Source organism: Tamandua tetradactyla, chromosome 20 (assembly GCF_023851605.1).
Source record: "Tamandua tetradactyla isolate mTamTet1 chromosome 20, mTamTet1.pri, whole genome shotgun sequence".
In the NCBI taxonomy this organism is placed as follows: domain Eukaryota; kingdom Metazoa; phylum Chordata; class Mammalia; order Pilosa; family Myrmecophagidae; genus Tamandua; species Tamandua tetradactyla.
Genome location: NC_135346.1, coordinates 59,796,692 through 59,810,567, shown reverse-complemented (window position 1 = coordinate 59,810,567; position 13,876 = coordinate 59,796,692). Strand labels below are relative to the sequence as shown.

At 55.4% G+C, this 13,876-nt stretch overlaps 1 protein-coding gene across 8 annotated transcripts in view; it reads left to right on the top strand.

Annotated features, from left to right (window-relative positions):
* The first annotated feature begins 5,029 nt into the window (after positions 1 to 5,029).
* Positions 5,030 to 13,876, top strand: part of PHYKPL (5-phosphohydroxy-L-lysine phospho-lyase) — a 35,645-nt gene continuing 26,798 nt past the window's right edge. For 2 of the 8 annotated variants that reach the window (XM_077137813.1, XM_077137812.1), the window contains exons 1-9: positions 5,034 to 5,166; positions 6,102 to 6,220; positions 7,265 to 7,424; positions 10,036 to 10,110; positions 10,635 to 10,722; positions 10,811 to 10,927; positions 11,926 to 12,105; positions 12,558 to 12,640; positions 12,890 to 13,115. In XM_077137813.1, coding sequence (XP_076993928.1) covers positions 5,108 to 5,166; positions 6,102 to 6,220; positions 7,265 to 7,424; positions 10,036 to 10,110; positions 10,635 to 10,722; positions 10,811 to 10,927; positions 11,926 to 12,105; positions 12,558 to 12,640; positions 12,890 to 13,115 — 1,107 coding nt within the window. In that variant the 5' untranslated portion in view covers positions 5,034 to 5,107. Of the gene's footprint in view, positions 5,167 to 5,346; positions 6,221 to 7,264; positions 7,425 to 10,035; positions 10,111 to 10,634; positions 10,723 to 10,810; positions 10,984 to 11,925; positions 12,106 to 12,557; positions 12,641 to 12,889; positions 13,116 to 13,876 lie in introns of those variants that run through there. The other 6 variants (XM_077137819.1, XM_077137816.1, XM_077137815.1 and 3 more) reach the window with 6 other exon arrangements.

The following is a 13,876-nucleotide window of genomic DNA, read 5'->3' as shown; positions in this document are numbered from 1 at the left end:
TGGGGTGCCCTGGGTTTGCCAAGGCAGGACAGGACTTCCACCTGGCGCTTACAACCTACTACTGGTAGCTGTGGAAAACAGCCCCAAGCAGAGGCTGCTCCCACCAGGTGACCAGGCCTGAGATTGGCCTGTTGTAACGATGTGTCCTCCGGTCAGGAGTGGCCATGTGCTGCGAGCACCGAGATATGGGCCCAGCTGCAGGGAGCCCAGGGGTCCCCATGTGCAGAGGACAGCAAGTTCCTGGTCCCTGCCTTTGTCTCCTCACCATCCAGAACACGGACATGATGGAGCTTTGCCAGCCTGAGGAGATGGTCTGGCTCGGCACTCTGGGTCTCACTGGCCCCAAGTCTCCAGCCCAGAGAACTGTGGTCACCCTGCTGAAAAGGGTGTTGCCAGTGAGTTGTTACAAAGCAAACTCCGGGCTGTTCCCAGGAGGCCTGAACAGGGTGTCTGCAGTGGGACCAGGCCCTGCTCTGATGAGGGGCTTACCCACTCTCACAAGGGTTCCCAGCCACCAGCTCCACCCCTGCTCCTCGCCTCCCCTTTCTGTGTAAATGGATATCGCTGTGTGTAATAAACCACAAATGTGTGTCTGTGTGTGCCTGTCCATGCAACAGCCCCTGCGGCACCACTGGTAAGGGGGAACCTCCCTGAGTCTGAGGCCACTCCTGAACTCAGAAGATAGTTCAGGATCAGGGCAAATATGGGGGGTTGGAGTTAGAAAGAGACAGACTCTGGCCCTGGCTCAGCCACATACCAGCTGAGCTTCCTGGCCAGTCACGTCACATCACCAGGCTCACGTGCTCATCTGCTCCAGTCATCAGTGAACTGCCGCATAACAAATCACTCCCAAAACTTGTTGCCTGAAAACCACAGTCATTTCAATTCTGCCTTTCTCATTCTGGGACTGCATGGGCTCCACTGAGGTTCACACTCAAGCCCTCCCAGCTGACAGCAGGCAGATGGCTAGGGCTGGGGTTGACTTGAGACCTCCTGTCTCCCACGTCCAGCAGTGCTGGCTGCCAGCTGAGACCTCAGCTGGCCAGATCACCTACCCAAGGCCTCTCCAGGCAGCCTGGGCTTGCTCACAGAATGGTGACTTGATTCCAAGGGGGAAGGCTCCACGTGGACCAGAAGGAAGTTATATCACCTTTTATGGCCAAACCTCAAAAGCCACTACCTGCCAGAGTCAGAAGTTCAGGCAGACCCAAGGGGAGGGACACAGACCTCACCTCTTGGTGGCAACTGTGTCCACCTCATTTTTTAAAGGAGAAAATGTGGGATGGTGTGTCTTGCAGCAGCTGTCTTAGAAGATTCATTTGGCCTCCTCACCTTTAAGTTGGGATGGTGATCTTTGCCAGTTAGATTGCAGTTTAGGGAGGATCACAGGGGTAGAATGTGCCAGGAACCAGGCCAGGTCAGGCCCCCACGGGAGCGCCCGTGATTGTGAGCTTCCTCTCACCCCCCGCCGCCCCACTCCAGAACACTGCCTCCTCTCTCTCGTCCCAGCTGGTCATTCTGACAACCCTGAGAAATGGACCCAGCAAATGTGCCCAATTCACAGATGGCAAAATCAAGGACATTCAGGGTGATGTGGCCAAGGAGTGGTCTGCAGTGACAGGGTCTCGGGCCTTCGCTCTCCAAGGACTCGGGCCAAAGAGGGTCATGGTATGGGCCATCCCCTTCCCAGACCCCAGCTATATGGCCTCCTCACTAAATAAAAGAAGACTGTCTCCCTAAGGAGCTGGCAGTAAGTGGCAGGCTGTGCTGCTGGGTCAGTGCTCTCTGTCATCAGGGAGGGCAATAAAATGAAAGAAAAGAGGACACACAGCAGGGCTGTTTGAGTTTGCTAAGCTGCTCAAAGCTGATACCATAAAATACGTTTGGCTTGTTAACAATGGGAATTTATCAGTTTATGAGATTACAGTCTTGAGGCTGAGAAAAGTGTCCAAGTCATCATTAAGGCAAGGCCTGGGGTTCCTCAGCCACATGGCGGCGTCTGCTGGTCTCGCCCATTTCTTCCGAGTTTTGCTGCTTTCACCTTCTTGCTTCCGTGGCTTTCTCTTTCTTTTTCTCTGTATTCATTCCATTTCTGAAGGAGATTTAAGACCCACCCTGTGCCACACCTTGACTGAAGTAAATTATTCAAAAGGTCCTAATGAGACAGGTCCAGGCCCACAGGAGTAGATTAGCCTTAAGAACATGATTTTCCGGGGCGCATACAGTATCAAACCATCACAGGCTGTGATGGCTAATGCACATCATGGACATCAAAGCCTTCTTTGGGCTCTGGCAGGACCCGCACCTGTTCACTGCACTTTACAGTTTGCAAATCTCCCTCTCCCAGGTTACCTCATGGAATCCCTCACCAGCCCCATGACGGAGGCCAGTGTGGTAGGTGTCACTAGTTCCACTTTACATTTAGGAAAACTGAGGCTCAGAGAGGGCCTCTCTCTGAGGGGCTGCACAGCCAGTAAGTGGTAGGAGGCTTAGGACTGATCTTCAAAACGCCCACTGACTTGTCTTTCCAAAATTGCTTGGCAGGGCATGGAGTCTGCTAGGCAAACTCACAATGCTGGGTGGGCAGGCAGGCCATCAGGTGGGTGGAAACAAGTTGCTCCTCCTTCCCCACACCCCCAAGGGGGTCCCTTTCCCACATCTTGGGACCGGGTGGGCCCCTCCTTGGCCCACTGCCGCAACCTGCTGGCCTCATACTTTGTATCCCCAGGCCTGCAAACTAATTCAGAGTTTAGAGCCTAGTAAGGTCTCAGACAGTTTGGAGACCCCCAGGCCCCTGGAAGCAGCAAGACTATAGAAGCATGAGTGACTTGCTCAAGGTCCCAATGGAGACACTGGAGAGCACCCTGCCTCAGAGCTGAACCTTAGTGGCTGAGGGGCCCTGGGCCTCCCTGACACAAAGGAAGAGAGGGAAGCACATTTATCCAGCCCTCCTGAGAGCCAGGGAAGCTGAACTAAGCACAAAGATCACTATCCCATTTTTGCACATGAAGCTGAAGCCCGGGAGGGGTAGGCTCACCCAGATCTCCTTCCCCCAGATCCTTAGGATACTCCAGGAACCTCACGGGATGCTTCTGGTTGTCACACGATGCGGGGGTCACTACTGGCATTTGGCAGGCAAGGCCAGGGTTAGCAAACATCTGAAACGCATGGCACAGTCCTCTCCAATGACAAATCAACTCACCGAGAATGCCAACGCTGCCCCTGGGCTCAAATCTTGGTTCAGTCACTTCTTCCCTTCCCCTGCCCTCTTGACATCCAATGCTGTCTCAAAGGCTGGGCATAAGATAATGGAGCAAGGCAGGCTGAGCATAGGGCCAGGGGCAGGTAGGATTTGGCTTTCCTGAGCAGGGAGAAGGGGAGATACCCTGGTTCTATCAGTATCAAAAACTTTCACCAGTTCTGGCACCAACCACCAACAGTGTGGTAACACACTCAATTCAATTCTGACTCCAGAGATTAGGGAGCGGGGCTGAGAGGATGAGGCTCAAAGCCCCACCCCCCTAATCACCTGGTCTTTCCATTGTGGCCAGGTCCCCACCCCCACCTAAAACCACAGGTGTGGCTGGCCCCACCCTGCCATCTCCTTTGCATATGAACTATCAGGTGTGGTCCGAGCATGACAAACAAAAGGCACTCCTATCTGTGCAAATTCCAAAGGTGTGAGGGTTACCGCTCCAGAATTTGGGACCAAGACCAGGTAAGTTTTTCGTGAATGCTGCTTCCTGATCTTGGCCCCGGAAATGGCCGGGTCTACTGTGGCCTCCTCCTGACCCTGGACATGTGAGATGTGGGCCAACCCAACCGCAGCCTTCTCACCCTCTACCCTGGGGCAGGAAAAGCCCCTGAGCCAGCCTGCCTTCTCTGAGCTGCCCTGGGCCTCAGCTGTGGCTGCAGTTTGTGCCATAAACTGAAACAGAGGACTCCCAAAGAGGGCTCTCAGACACACACACTACATTCAAAGCTGGACCTGGAAGGCATGGAGTGCTGATGGGTCTCTTCACCAAAGAGGAGGAGATACTGCAAGAAAACCAGTGACCCGGGTCCCACTCACACTTCACACACACACACACACACACACACACACACACACACACACACAGGAGAGGGTGCCCCTCAAAAGAAGTACAAGCCACAAACAAACTCTCTGTTAATTTGGGAGTAATTTTTTTTTCAAGAATCATGTAAAGAGTTCGATTCTGCTTTACATTTAACAGTAAGAAACTCAAAACGTTCCTTAGTCAACATCGTAAGCATTTTACAAGCTTCTGGTGGGGGAAGAGGAGCGATGAGGGAGCAAAGCCGCGGGCTGGGAACCACGGAGAGGCGCAGAACAGGAAGCGCAGGCAGGCAGGGTCTCCCCTCCTAGGGTTCATCAGCGCAGAAGTCTCAGCGGCCCACCCCGGGCGAAGGTCCAGCTCTGCTCTCCTAGCTTCCTCGCCCCTTCGCGGCCTCCCCCGACTTACCGGGCTGGGAGTCAAGGAGGCCCGAGCTGCGCCCAGCCTCTGCCGCAGGCTCGGCGCGCGCCTAGGGGCACAACCCTTCGCCTTGCCTGGTCTCGGTCTGCTCGCACGCATTATCCGAGTCAGGGAGCCTTCAGTCGTCCGCTCAACTCTCCTCCTGCCCAAAGGGGGGACTCTCTAGGCATGTCATATCCTCCTCGAAGGAGGCAGCCGCTCCCCTCGCCGTGCGCGGCAGCCCGGGGGCCGGGGTCTGCCGACTGAGACGCTGGGCCCGAGGCCGCGGACGAGGCCGGCCGGCGGGGCTGGCGGGCAACCCGGGGCGCGGCCCAGGGAGCCAGGCCGGAGCAGCCGTCGGCAAGGCGGGCGAAAGCTCGGGTCCCGCGCGACGGAAACCAAGGACCGCCTCGGGGGCGGGGGCGCCAGGCCCGCTCGCCGCATGAACGAACCAAGTCAGCGCGGCCCGCGGCTTCGGGGGCGGGGCCCAAGGCGCCGACGGCCTCCGTCGGGAGCGGCGGGGGGCGGTGCTAGGGCGGGCGGGGCCTTGGGACGGCGGCCGCGCGGCGAGACCTCTCTTCGGCCGCGTCTCTGCGCGGACTGCCGCTCCCCGCCCTCGCAGCCGCCCCGCCATGGCCGCCGACGGGCGCGCAAAGGCGGACACGCTGGGCTTGAGGCGGCGGTTCATCGGGTACGCGGCGGGCGGCGCGGGCGGCGCGGGCGGCGCGCACAAGAGGCGCGCACGCACGGCGCACAAGAGGCGCGCACGCACGGCGCACAAGAGGCGCGCGCGCACGGCGCACAAGAGGTGCGCGCGCACGGCGCACAAGAGGCGCGCGCGCACGGCGCACTCGGGGGCGCGCGCGTATGGCCCGAGGCGCTGGGCTTCCCCGCCCCGCCCTGCCTCACCCCGGCTGCTTTCGGCTGGCTTTAAGCCGGCTCCCCACGCGTCCGGGTCGAGCGACCTCTGACGCGGGCCCCCTCAGTGTCCTCTCCGGACCATCCCCACCCGCTGACTCTGCCCGGGCTCTTGGCATCCTCGCTGGGAAGCCTTTGCCCCCGGAAGAAGGCCTTTGCCCTGGCACCCTGGAGGATTCCCCCCCAAACCTCCTGAGAGCTGGTCTGCAGGGCCTCGGCCCGGCTTGACAGTGACCCAGGGAGGGGCCGAAAGGTGGCGGTGGGGAGTGGCCTTAGAGTAGCCTCCGGGTAGAGCAAGGGTTTGGCACGTTGCAGGGCTGCCGGGCCCCTGGCTGGCAGGGCAAGTTGAGGGCTGAGAGCTGGCCACGTAATGTGGGTACCTGCCCCCATCCCCATCTTAGGAAGGAAGCAGAAGCTCACAGAAGGCCCCGTGAGTCTGGAGCACGTGCAGAAATGACGGTGACCACTTTGCCTTGAAATTGACTGAAGAAACTATTTAATTGTTAGCAATTTTTTGCTCCATCCTTTTCTCGGGAACTTTGTCCAGCCACCTGTAGAGTAAGGAGGCCAGAGGTAGAGAAGCACCACATAGGTCTGCAAGCTCTTCTCCTTTCCGGAAAGGTGGAAGGGATGGGGGGGCCTGTGATAAGTAGACTTTTCCCTTCTGGTCTTCAGACCTGGTTGACCACCCTTTGCCTGTCCCCACAGCTCTTCCTGCAGACTCTTTTTTCCTGAGGATCCTGTTAAGATTGTCCGGGGCCAGGGACAGTACATGTACGATGAGCAGGGGGCTGAGTACCTCGACTGCATCAACAATGTGGCTCACGGTTGGTATGGGCCCACAGGCTGGGGTGGGGGACTGGGTGCAGGCTAAGACTTTGAACCTTGCTCGGGAGTGTCCTGAGTAGAGCTGGGCCAGCATCCTTGTCCAAAAAAGGTGTAGTCTTTATGGCATAGCTCTAGACGTTTCTGAGTAGTAGCCATGCTGACCCAGGCAGGAGTCAGAGATTTAGGTCTGGGGGTCCAGTCCAGCTTGGGTTGCAAGAGATGGCCCAGCCCCAGGTGCTCTGCAGGACCCTGTCCAAGTGCAGGGGGTCGTAGCAGGGCTTCAGCCCCAGTGACCGGCTCAGATGCTGGGCAAGGAAAACAAAATAGGAATTCAGTGATCCGGATGGAAGCACCGTAGCTAACTGAAGTAAGAGGACCCTTGACTTAGCAGGCATATTGGTTAACAGCAGAGGCTTGAGACTGGGACTATCTGGGTTCAAATCCCTGTTCTTCACTTACTAGCTTTGTGATTTGGGCACATTCCTTAATTTCATCATCTTGGTTTGCTCATCTGCAAAACAGACATGAAAATAATAGCTCTCTAAGCCTCCTGTGTTTTGGAGGATGAAGTGAGATGAGATAATTCACATATCTTGCTTTGAATGTGCCTGGCCCATCCTACCTCCCAGTACATGTTCATTGTAACTGTTATCCTTGGCCTCTGGCAATCAAGATCACCTCCAACCCCCAGCGACTGGAAAGGTCAAGCCCACTAACAGACCCCCTTCCCCACCACCCCGCCACCCATTGCCACTCCCATGCCTGCCCTTGTCTACCAGGGGGCCTCGGGAAGATGAGTTTTCTGCCAGATGTTTTCTGGCAGAATCTCAGGGACTCCTTTTTAGGTCTCCCTCTCCAAAACCTGTATCTATCTCTCTCTTGCCCCTACCATCTTCAGCACCACCCCTCTGCCCCTTTCCACTTCACCTCTTGCTCACTAACTGTGGTTCTTCGTGTCCGTGTCCGTGTTATGGATTGGGCTGGGGGAGGTGCGCTGGGGCTGGTCAGGACCCGGCTGGGTGACGGAAGTGGGCCTCTTCCAGTTGGGCACTGCCACCCTCTCGTGGTGCAGGCGGCGCACGAACAGAACCAGGTACTCAACACCAACAGCCGATACCTGCACGACCACCTTGTGGATTATGCACAGAGGCTGTCCAGGACCCTGCCAGAGACACTCTGTGTGTTTTATTTCCTGAATTCTGGGTAAGTGGATGGCGGCCAGCCCCCGGAGAGTGAGATGGCTGCAGCTCCTGCACATCCCAGTGGTAGATCCCGGCGATTTACTGTGTCGGCTCCAGTCTCCTGGTCTCTTCATCAGGGAGGCCACTCCCTCCCTTGCAGTATGGTTGTTGGGGTTGAGTGAGATCATGTATTTATATTTCCACCTCATAATTATACAGGCCCAGGGCTGAGGGATAAAGCCAAAATCCCTGCCTTCAGCTTGCTCAGTAAGTAGCAGAAATATCTAGTGATTTCTTCAAAGAAATGCAGAATTACAAACAGGACTCATAGCCTAGAGGAAAAGCATAGGACATAGTGAGACATAAAGTGGTGGGGGGAACTTGAGCTGTTCAGAGAAGTCTTTCCTGAATGAGTGGCATAAAGCTGAGAGCTGAAGAATGATCAGGAGAGAACTAGGTGAGGAAGGAAAGGAAGGATGCTGACCACCCATCCAAAGTGTTCTTTCCGGTTGGTCAATTTGGGGAACAGTCTGTGCAAAGGCCCTGTGGCAGGAAGGGGCACAGCATGCTAGCACATTATAGGAAAGGAAAGAAGGCCAGTGAGGGAGGAAAGAGGGCTCAGGCTTTTGCTGGAGATGGAGTCAGGACCCGGTCACCTATAGCCCTATTGCCGAATGAGCAATCTGTTTTATTCTAAAAAAGCATGGGGAAGCCATCAGGGAAGTGATATAATCAGGGGTAGGGAGAACAAAAGCAGACACCGTTAGGAGCCAGTTCAGTAGCCAGCTGATGGTGGCTTGGACTCAGGAGTGACAGTGAAGATGGAACTAGCAGGTAACGTGACGCAGGTTCAGTATAGCACCCCTGAGAGAGAGCATCTCCACAAATCTTAGGTAATAGTGTTTGGATTATACTAATGATTATTACCATAATCATTGCCATTTCCATAGTACCTCTATTAATATCCCCCTCTCCCTCCCTGCCAGTGGTTTCTGGGAGGTGGGAATTACTCCCAGAAGTACTCCAGTCTTCATTTTACAGATGAGGAAAGAAACTCACTTGTTCGGGATTGTCCATTGAACCAGAAGTGGAATCCAAGGTGTCAGACTCCTGGTCCGGTTCTCTGGGACCACAAACAGCACTGGAGCTGGGCCCAGTGCTTCCTCAGCAGGGGAGGAAGGAATATCCTCACTGGCTTCCACACCAAAATTACTCTTGGGTAGATTCCAGAAACTTCCACGTTGCATCCAGTGGCCTCTTTGCTGCCCTTGTCTCACCCTGTCTCTCAGCAACATTTAGCAGAGTTAACCTCTTTCTCTGGAAATTCTTTCTCTGGCTTCCAGAGTCCAGTGCTCTTCTGGTGTTCCACCAGCTTCTCTGGCTGCTCCTTCACTATCTCCTCAGCCAATCCCTCCTCCCCTAGCCTGCAGGGTAGGTCCTGGGCCATTTTCCCCGTGAACCCTCTCCTTACGTGATCCCATCCATTCCCATGGTTTTAAATATCCTCTATAGGCCAATGACTCCCAGATGTATGTCTCGAGCCCAGATGTCTCCCCTGTGCTCCAGACTCCAGTTTCTAACTGCCCACCGCACATCTGACAAATATCTCCCGTGCCTCATGTCTGACTATCTTCCACCAATACTTGGTGTGGGAACATGGCACTGGCTGTCCCCCTGACACTCCCGGGTGCCTTCCCAAGACCTTACTAAGAAGACCATCTCCACGCACCTCACCCTGTCTTGCCTTATAAACAGCACCGCTATTTACTGGTTGCTCAAGGCCAAACCCCATCCCCACCCCTCCCAGTCCCATGTCAGGCTCTGCCTAGCCTGTCCCCAGATCCATCCACCTCTCTCCATTTCCATGGCCACCACCCTTCTCCCTGGACAGCCACCGTCCTTCTCCCAGATCCCCCCACTTCCACTTGCATTCCCTTCTCCTCCTCCATTAGACATGCACAGCCAATGGCTTCCTCCAAAAATGGGAGCTGAGTCATGACCCTTCACAGATTAAAACCCTTTAGCAGCTTCTCATAGCACTAAGAATAAAATCCACCGTCCTTCCAAGGCCCAGAAGCCCAGCCTCTATGTGCCCCCTCCATCTCCTGACTCTCGCCCTGCCTCTGGCGTCCCTTGTCTTCTCTCGCTGTCTTTTCCTTCATGGGTCCTTAGCATGTGCTGCTTCCTTGGCCTGGAAACTTACCCCTCAGGACTTCCTCCCAGAGACCTTCTCAGGCCCCTGCATTTAAAGAAGTGCCTCTCGCTGGTGCTCTCCCTCAATACCCTGTTTCCATTGTAGTATCAATCAAACTGGTTGTTATTGTCTTTCTTTGGCTTTTGGCCTCTGTGGTATATCAGAATGTCGGTTCCATTGGGGTCAGGGCCCGTTGTGCTGATTGTTTTAAGCTCCCTCTCCTACCATCGAGCCTAGCACAGAGAGCATTTGATAACTGTTTCCTGAGTGAGTGAGTGGATGACAGATGGGATGATCGTCTTGCTGGTGGACAGGCAGGCTTCCTCCATCCTGAAGAGTCTCTCTCTGGGAAGCAGTCATCCAGGGTGGAAAGCAGAGCTGCAGCTCTGAGCGGGGCTGCCCCGAGGCGGATTGGCAGGACCCACCTTTTCTGTCGTAGGTCAGAAGCCAATGACCTGGCCCTGCGGCTGGCCCGCCAGTTCACAGGACACCAGGATGTGGTGGTCATAGACCAGTAAGTGTATCTCAGAGCCCTGCTGCTTCCAGAAGCCTGGGGCCTGCAGACGCATGGGGGATCGGTGGGACTGTTTCTGGGTGCCTTCGGCCAGGAAGTGTGAGGGCTTATTCAACGGGGGGAGCACAACAGGAAGAGGCTAGGGCCTCAGAGACCCCCACAGGAGCTGCCTACCCACAGGACCCTGTTCTGGGAGGGCAGCTTCTGGGGAGCATAGTGCTTTGTGAAAAGGTGATAGCTTCTTCCATGCAATGAGATATTTAAAACGTTCCGACAGCAGCTCCCTACTGCACAAGACGTCAGGCCAGCCCTAGAGCGTCACCACATTTCATATGTATGACAGCTTGCCTCCCTCATTTTACGGGGAAGAAAACTGAACAGAGAGAGGCTAGGTGGTGAGCCATTATGGCGTAGCTGGGAAGTGGTATGTCCTGTGCTCTCCCGGCCCAGGGTTCAGGGATCAGAAAGGCAGGCCCTCCCTGTGCATCTTCTAAGCCCACACCCACCCCTTTTTCTTCCCCCAGTGCTTATCATGGCCACTTGAGCTCCCTGATTGACATCAGTCCCTACAAGTTCCGGGACCTGGATGGCCAGAAGGAGTGGGTCCACGTGGTAGGGACGTGGTAGGCACTGCCCAGGTTGACCACAGGTTGGGACTCACCCCGGGCCTGGGTGACCTGGTGCTGTTACCCACTCACAGGCACCACTGCCAGACACGTACCGCGGCCTCTATCGGGAGGACCACCCCGACCCCGCCACGGCCTATGCCGACGAGGTGAAACGCATCGTCAGCAGTGTGCAGGAGAAGGGCAGGAAGGTAACTGCCCGGGCTCCTGCCGGTCCAGCAGACTTCACTTTACAGCCCCTCACCAGGTGCTGGGACAACCCAGGGAGAAGTCAGAGCCAGGCCCTGCCCTCTGGGAAGCTAGTGATGGCATTAAATGCTCAGGAGAGAGCTCTCTTAATGCACCGAGGAGAGCAGGGCAGGCACATGCTATGTCTTGGGCGTTGTAGTAGAGCAGGGGTTCCTAACCCAGGCTGGGCTGGTATGAGGGTGAATAGGGACCCTGGGTTTAGGTAGTAACAGGTGAGTCAGGATTGAGCCACACAGGGTAGGGTAGGCCACAGAGGAAGAAGGGATCCCAAACCGAAGGCAGCTTGTGCAGAGGCCAGGAACCACGTGGGTGTGGGGCAAGGCTGAGCATGTCAGGAGACGAGCCCGAGAGAGGCACGCAGGGCACATATACTCCAGAGGCTCAGAGTGCTGTGCAGGGGGTGGGGCTAGCATTCCACCATGGAGGCTGTGGGGACCATCAGAAGGTGTGGGAAGGAGGGGTAATAAATAAGATCAGGGGCTGTTCTCCGGAGAGCTCCCTTCAAGCTCTGTGGAATATGGATTTGAGTTGGGCTAGCCTGGGGGCAGAGGACAGCCATAAGTCTGTTACGGCCCAAGTGAGTGGTGGGGAGGTCCAGGGCAGAGGTGGGTGGTGTGGAGGAACCGAGACAGAAGCAGTATGTCCCACCCAGAAGGGGGCTATCCCTGGAGAAGGTAGAGGGGAGACCAGGGGAGGGTGGGGAAGGCTTCTCTGAAGGCTTCACTGAAGCTGAGCATAGAACCTGGCAAAGCAAGGCGAGTTGGAAGGCCAGAAAGGTTGGCAGGGGCCAGAACTGGGAAGCCCAACCTGGGTCCCCCAGGCCTGTGCATTTCAGGGGCTCGTCACCCAGCTCTTAAACATGGCTAGAGAAGTTTTAGTCCCACTGGCAGCAGGAGTGGGTGCCAGTTCCCTGACCCCTCACTCTTCCCTCATTCCACAGTGGACTCCAAAGCTCCTCCAAGGCAGAACACAGTTTGGAGGTCACTGCTGTGAACCGGAGAGGATGTGGCAGGGTCTTAAGCAGGCCACGCTCAGTATTCTGGTGGCCACATCACTCAGGTGGTCCATTGGAGGGCAGACGGGAAGCAGTGTGTCCAGGAAGGGGCTGCAGCGAGTCCAGGTTAGAAGCAGGCAGGTCTGCTAGTGGAGGGGGAGGGGTGGACTCCAGAAACGTTACGGAGGTCGAGTTGTGGGCTGTGGGGACTGATGAGGGAGGCAGGGGGTCCAGGATGGGGGCTGAATTTGGGCCTGGGTTGAGAGTGAACAGGAGCAAGTTACCGGATAGGGGACAAAGGGAAGGTACAGATTTACCAGGGAGAAAGCAGGGAGTTTAGTTTGGGGGCATGCTGAGTCCAAGGGGTCTGGGCTTTGGGTGGTGAAAGTTGGTTCGAGGCCTCAAAGAAAACAGAGTCACAGACCCCTCAGATGTGATATGAAGGCCAAAGCAGAAGTACCGTGATGGCCATAACCCATCCTGCCGCGAGCCAGCCCGGAGCCAGCATTGGCAGGATGAGCTTTGCCACCACCTGGCACTTCTATGGAAGCGTCCCAGACGTCCTGTCTTGTGCACAGATTGCAGCGTTCTTCGCGGAGTCCCTGCCCAGCGTGGGAGGACAGATCATCCCCCCTGCCGGATACTTCCTGCAAGTGGCAGAGTGAGTGGGTGGGAGGGTATCTGCCCCAAGGAAGGCAGAACAGTGGTGGGGTTTCCCAAGCTTTGCTCCAAACTCCAGCTTCAGCCTGGCCTGCGTGCCAAAAGTTTGAGACCCATACCCTGCAGACTACTGGCCCCAAGAAGGTCAGCTATTTGCCAGAAGCCCCCAACCTTACTCCAGCAAGTTCTCCTTACTCCTGTTTGCCCACTCTCACTATAGCCCCCCCTCTGCCCTCTGTCCTCTACACAGGCATATCCGCGGGGCTGGCGGGGTCTTTGTTGCAGATGAGATTCAAGTTGGCTTTGGCCGAGTAGGCAAGCACTTCTGGGCTTTCCAACTGCAAGGGGGGGGCTTTGTCCCTGACATCGTCACCATGGGCAAACCCATTGGCAACGGCCACCCTCTCGCCTGTGTGGCAACGACACAAGCTGTGGCAAGGGCATTTGAAGCCACTGGCGTCGAGTACTTCAACACGGTGAGTGACAGCTGCAGGGCAGGGGAGCAGCACTGAGCTCTGCAGAATCAGGCAGTCAGCGTGTCCTTGGGGAGCAGAGAGTAGGCAGCTTCTGCTGGAATTTTGGCTGAGGGACTTTTGCATTCTCTCTCTATATTTCTCATCGGACTGGTTCCTTTTGACAGCCTTTGGATAGATGCTAGCTTTTTAAATGTTTTGTTACTTTCTCTGACCTGACTGCAAGCTCCCTGAGGTCAGCATCTGGAAGTCTATGTTGCACACAGTATGAGGCCTGCTGTCTTCCAAGTGCTGGAGCTAAAGAGCCGATTAAGATGTGTATGGGGCTCAGTCTAGGCAACACAGATGTTCTGTAGCCACCCACATTCTGTGTCATGGAAGTGCATTTGTTTTGATGGCTTTATAATATTCCACTGTGTAAATGCACATGATTTATTCATCCATTCCAGTTGATGTGCTTTGGTTTTGTTTCTTGATTTTTGCTATCAGGAACATTGCTACTAGAAACAGTTTTTACAAGTCTTTGTTGTGTGGGTGCCAGAGTTTTTCTTAGGTATATGCTTAAATGGAATTTCTGGGTCATAGTGTTTGTATTCACCCTCCATCGTAAGAGGTCATGTTATCAGTTTTCTAAAGTAGTTTACGAGCCCATCCCAGCAGCGTAAGAGAGATTCTGTTGGTTCAGAAACTCTTCAACAACTTTTTATTTTTGCCAGTCAAGTGGGTATAAAATGGTGCTTCATTGTAGTCTTAAAATGCCATTC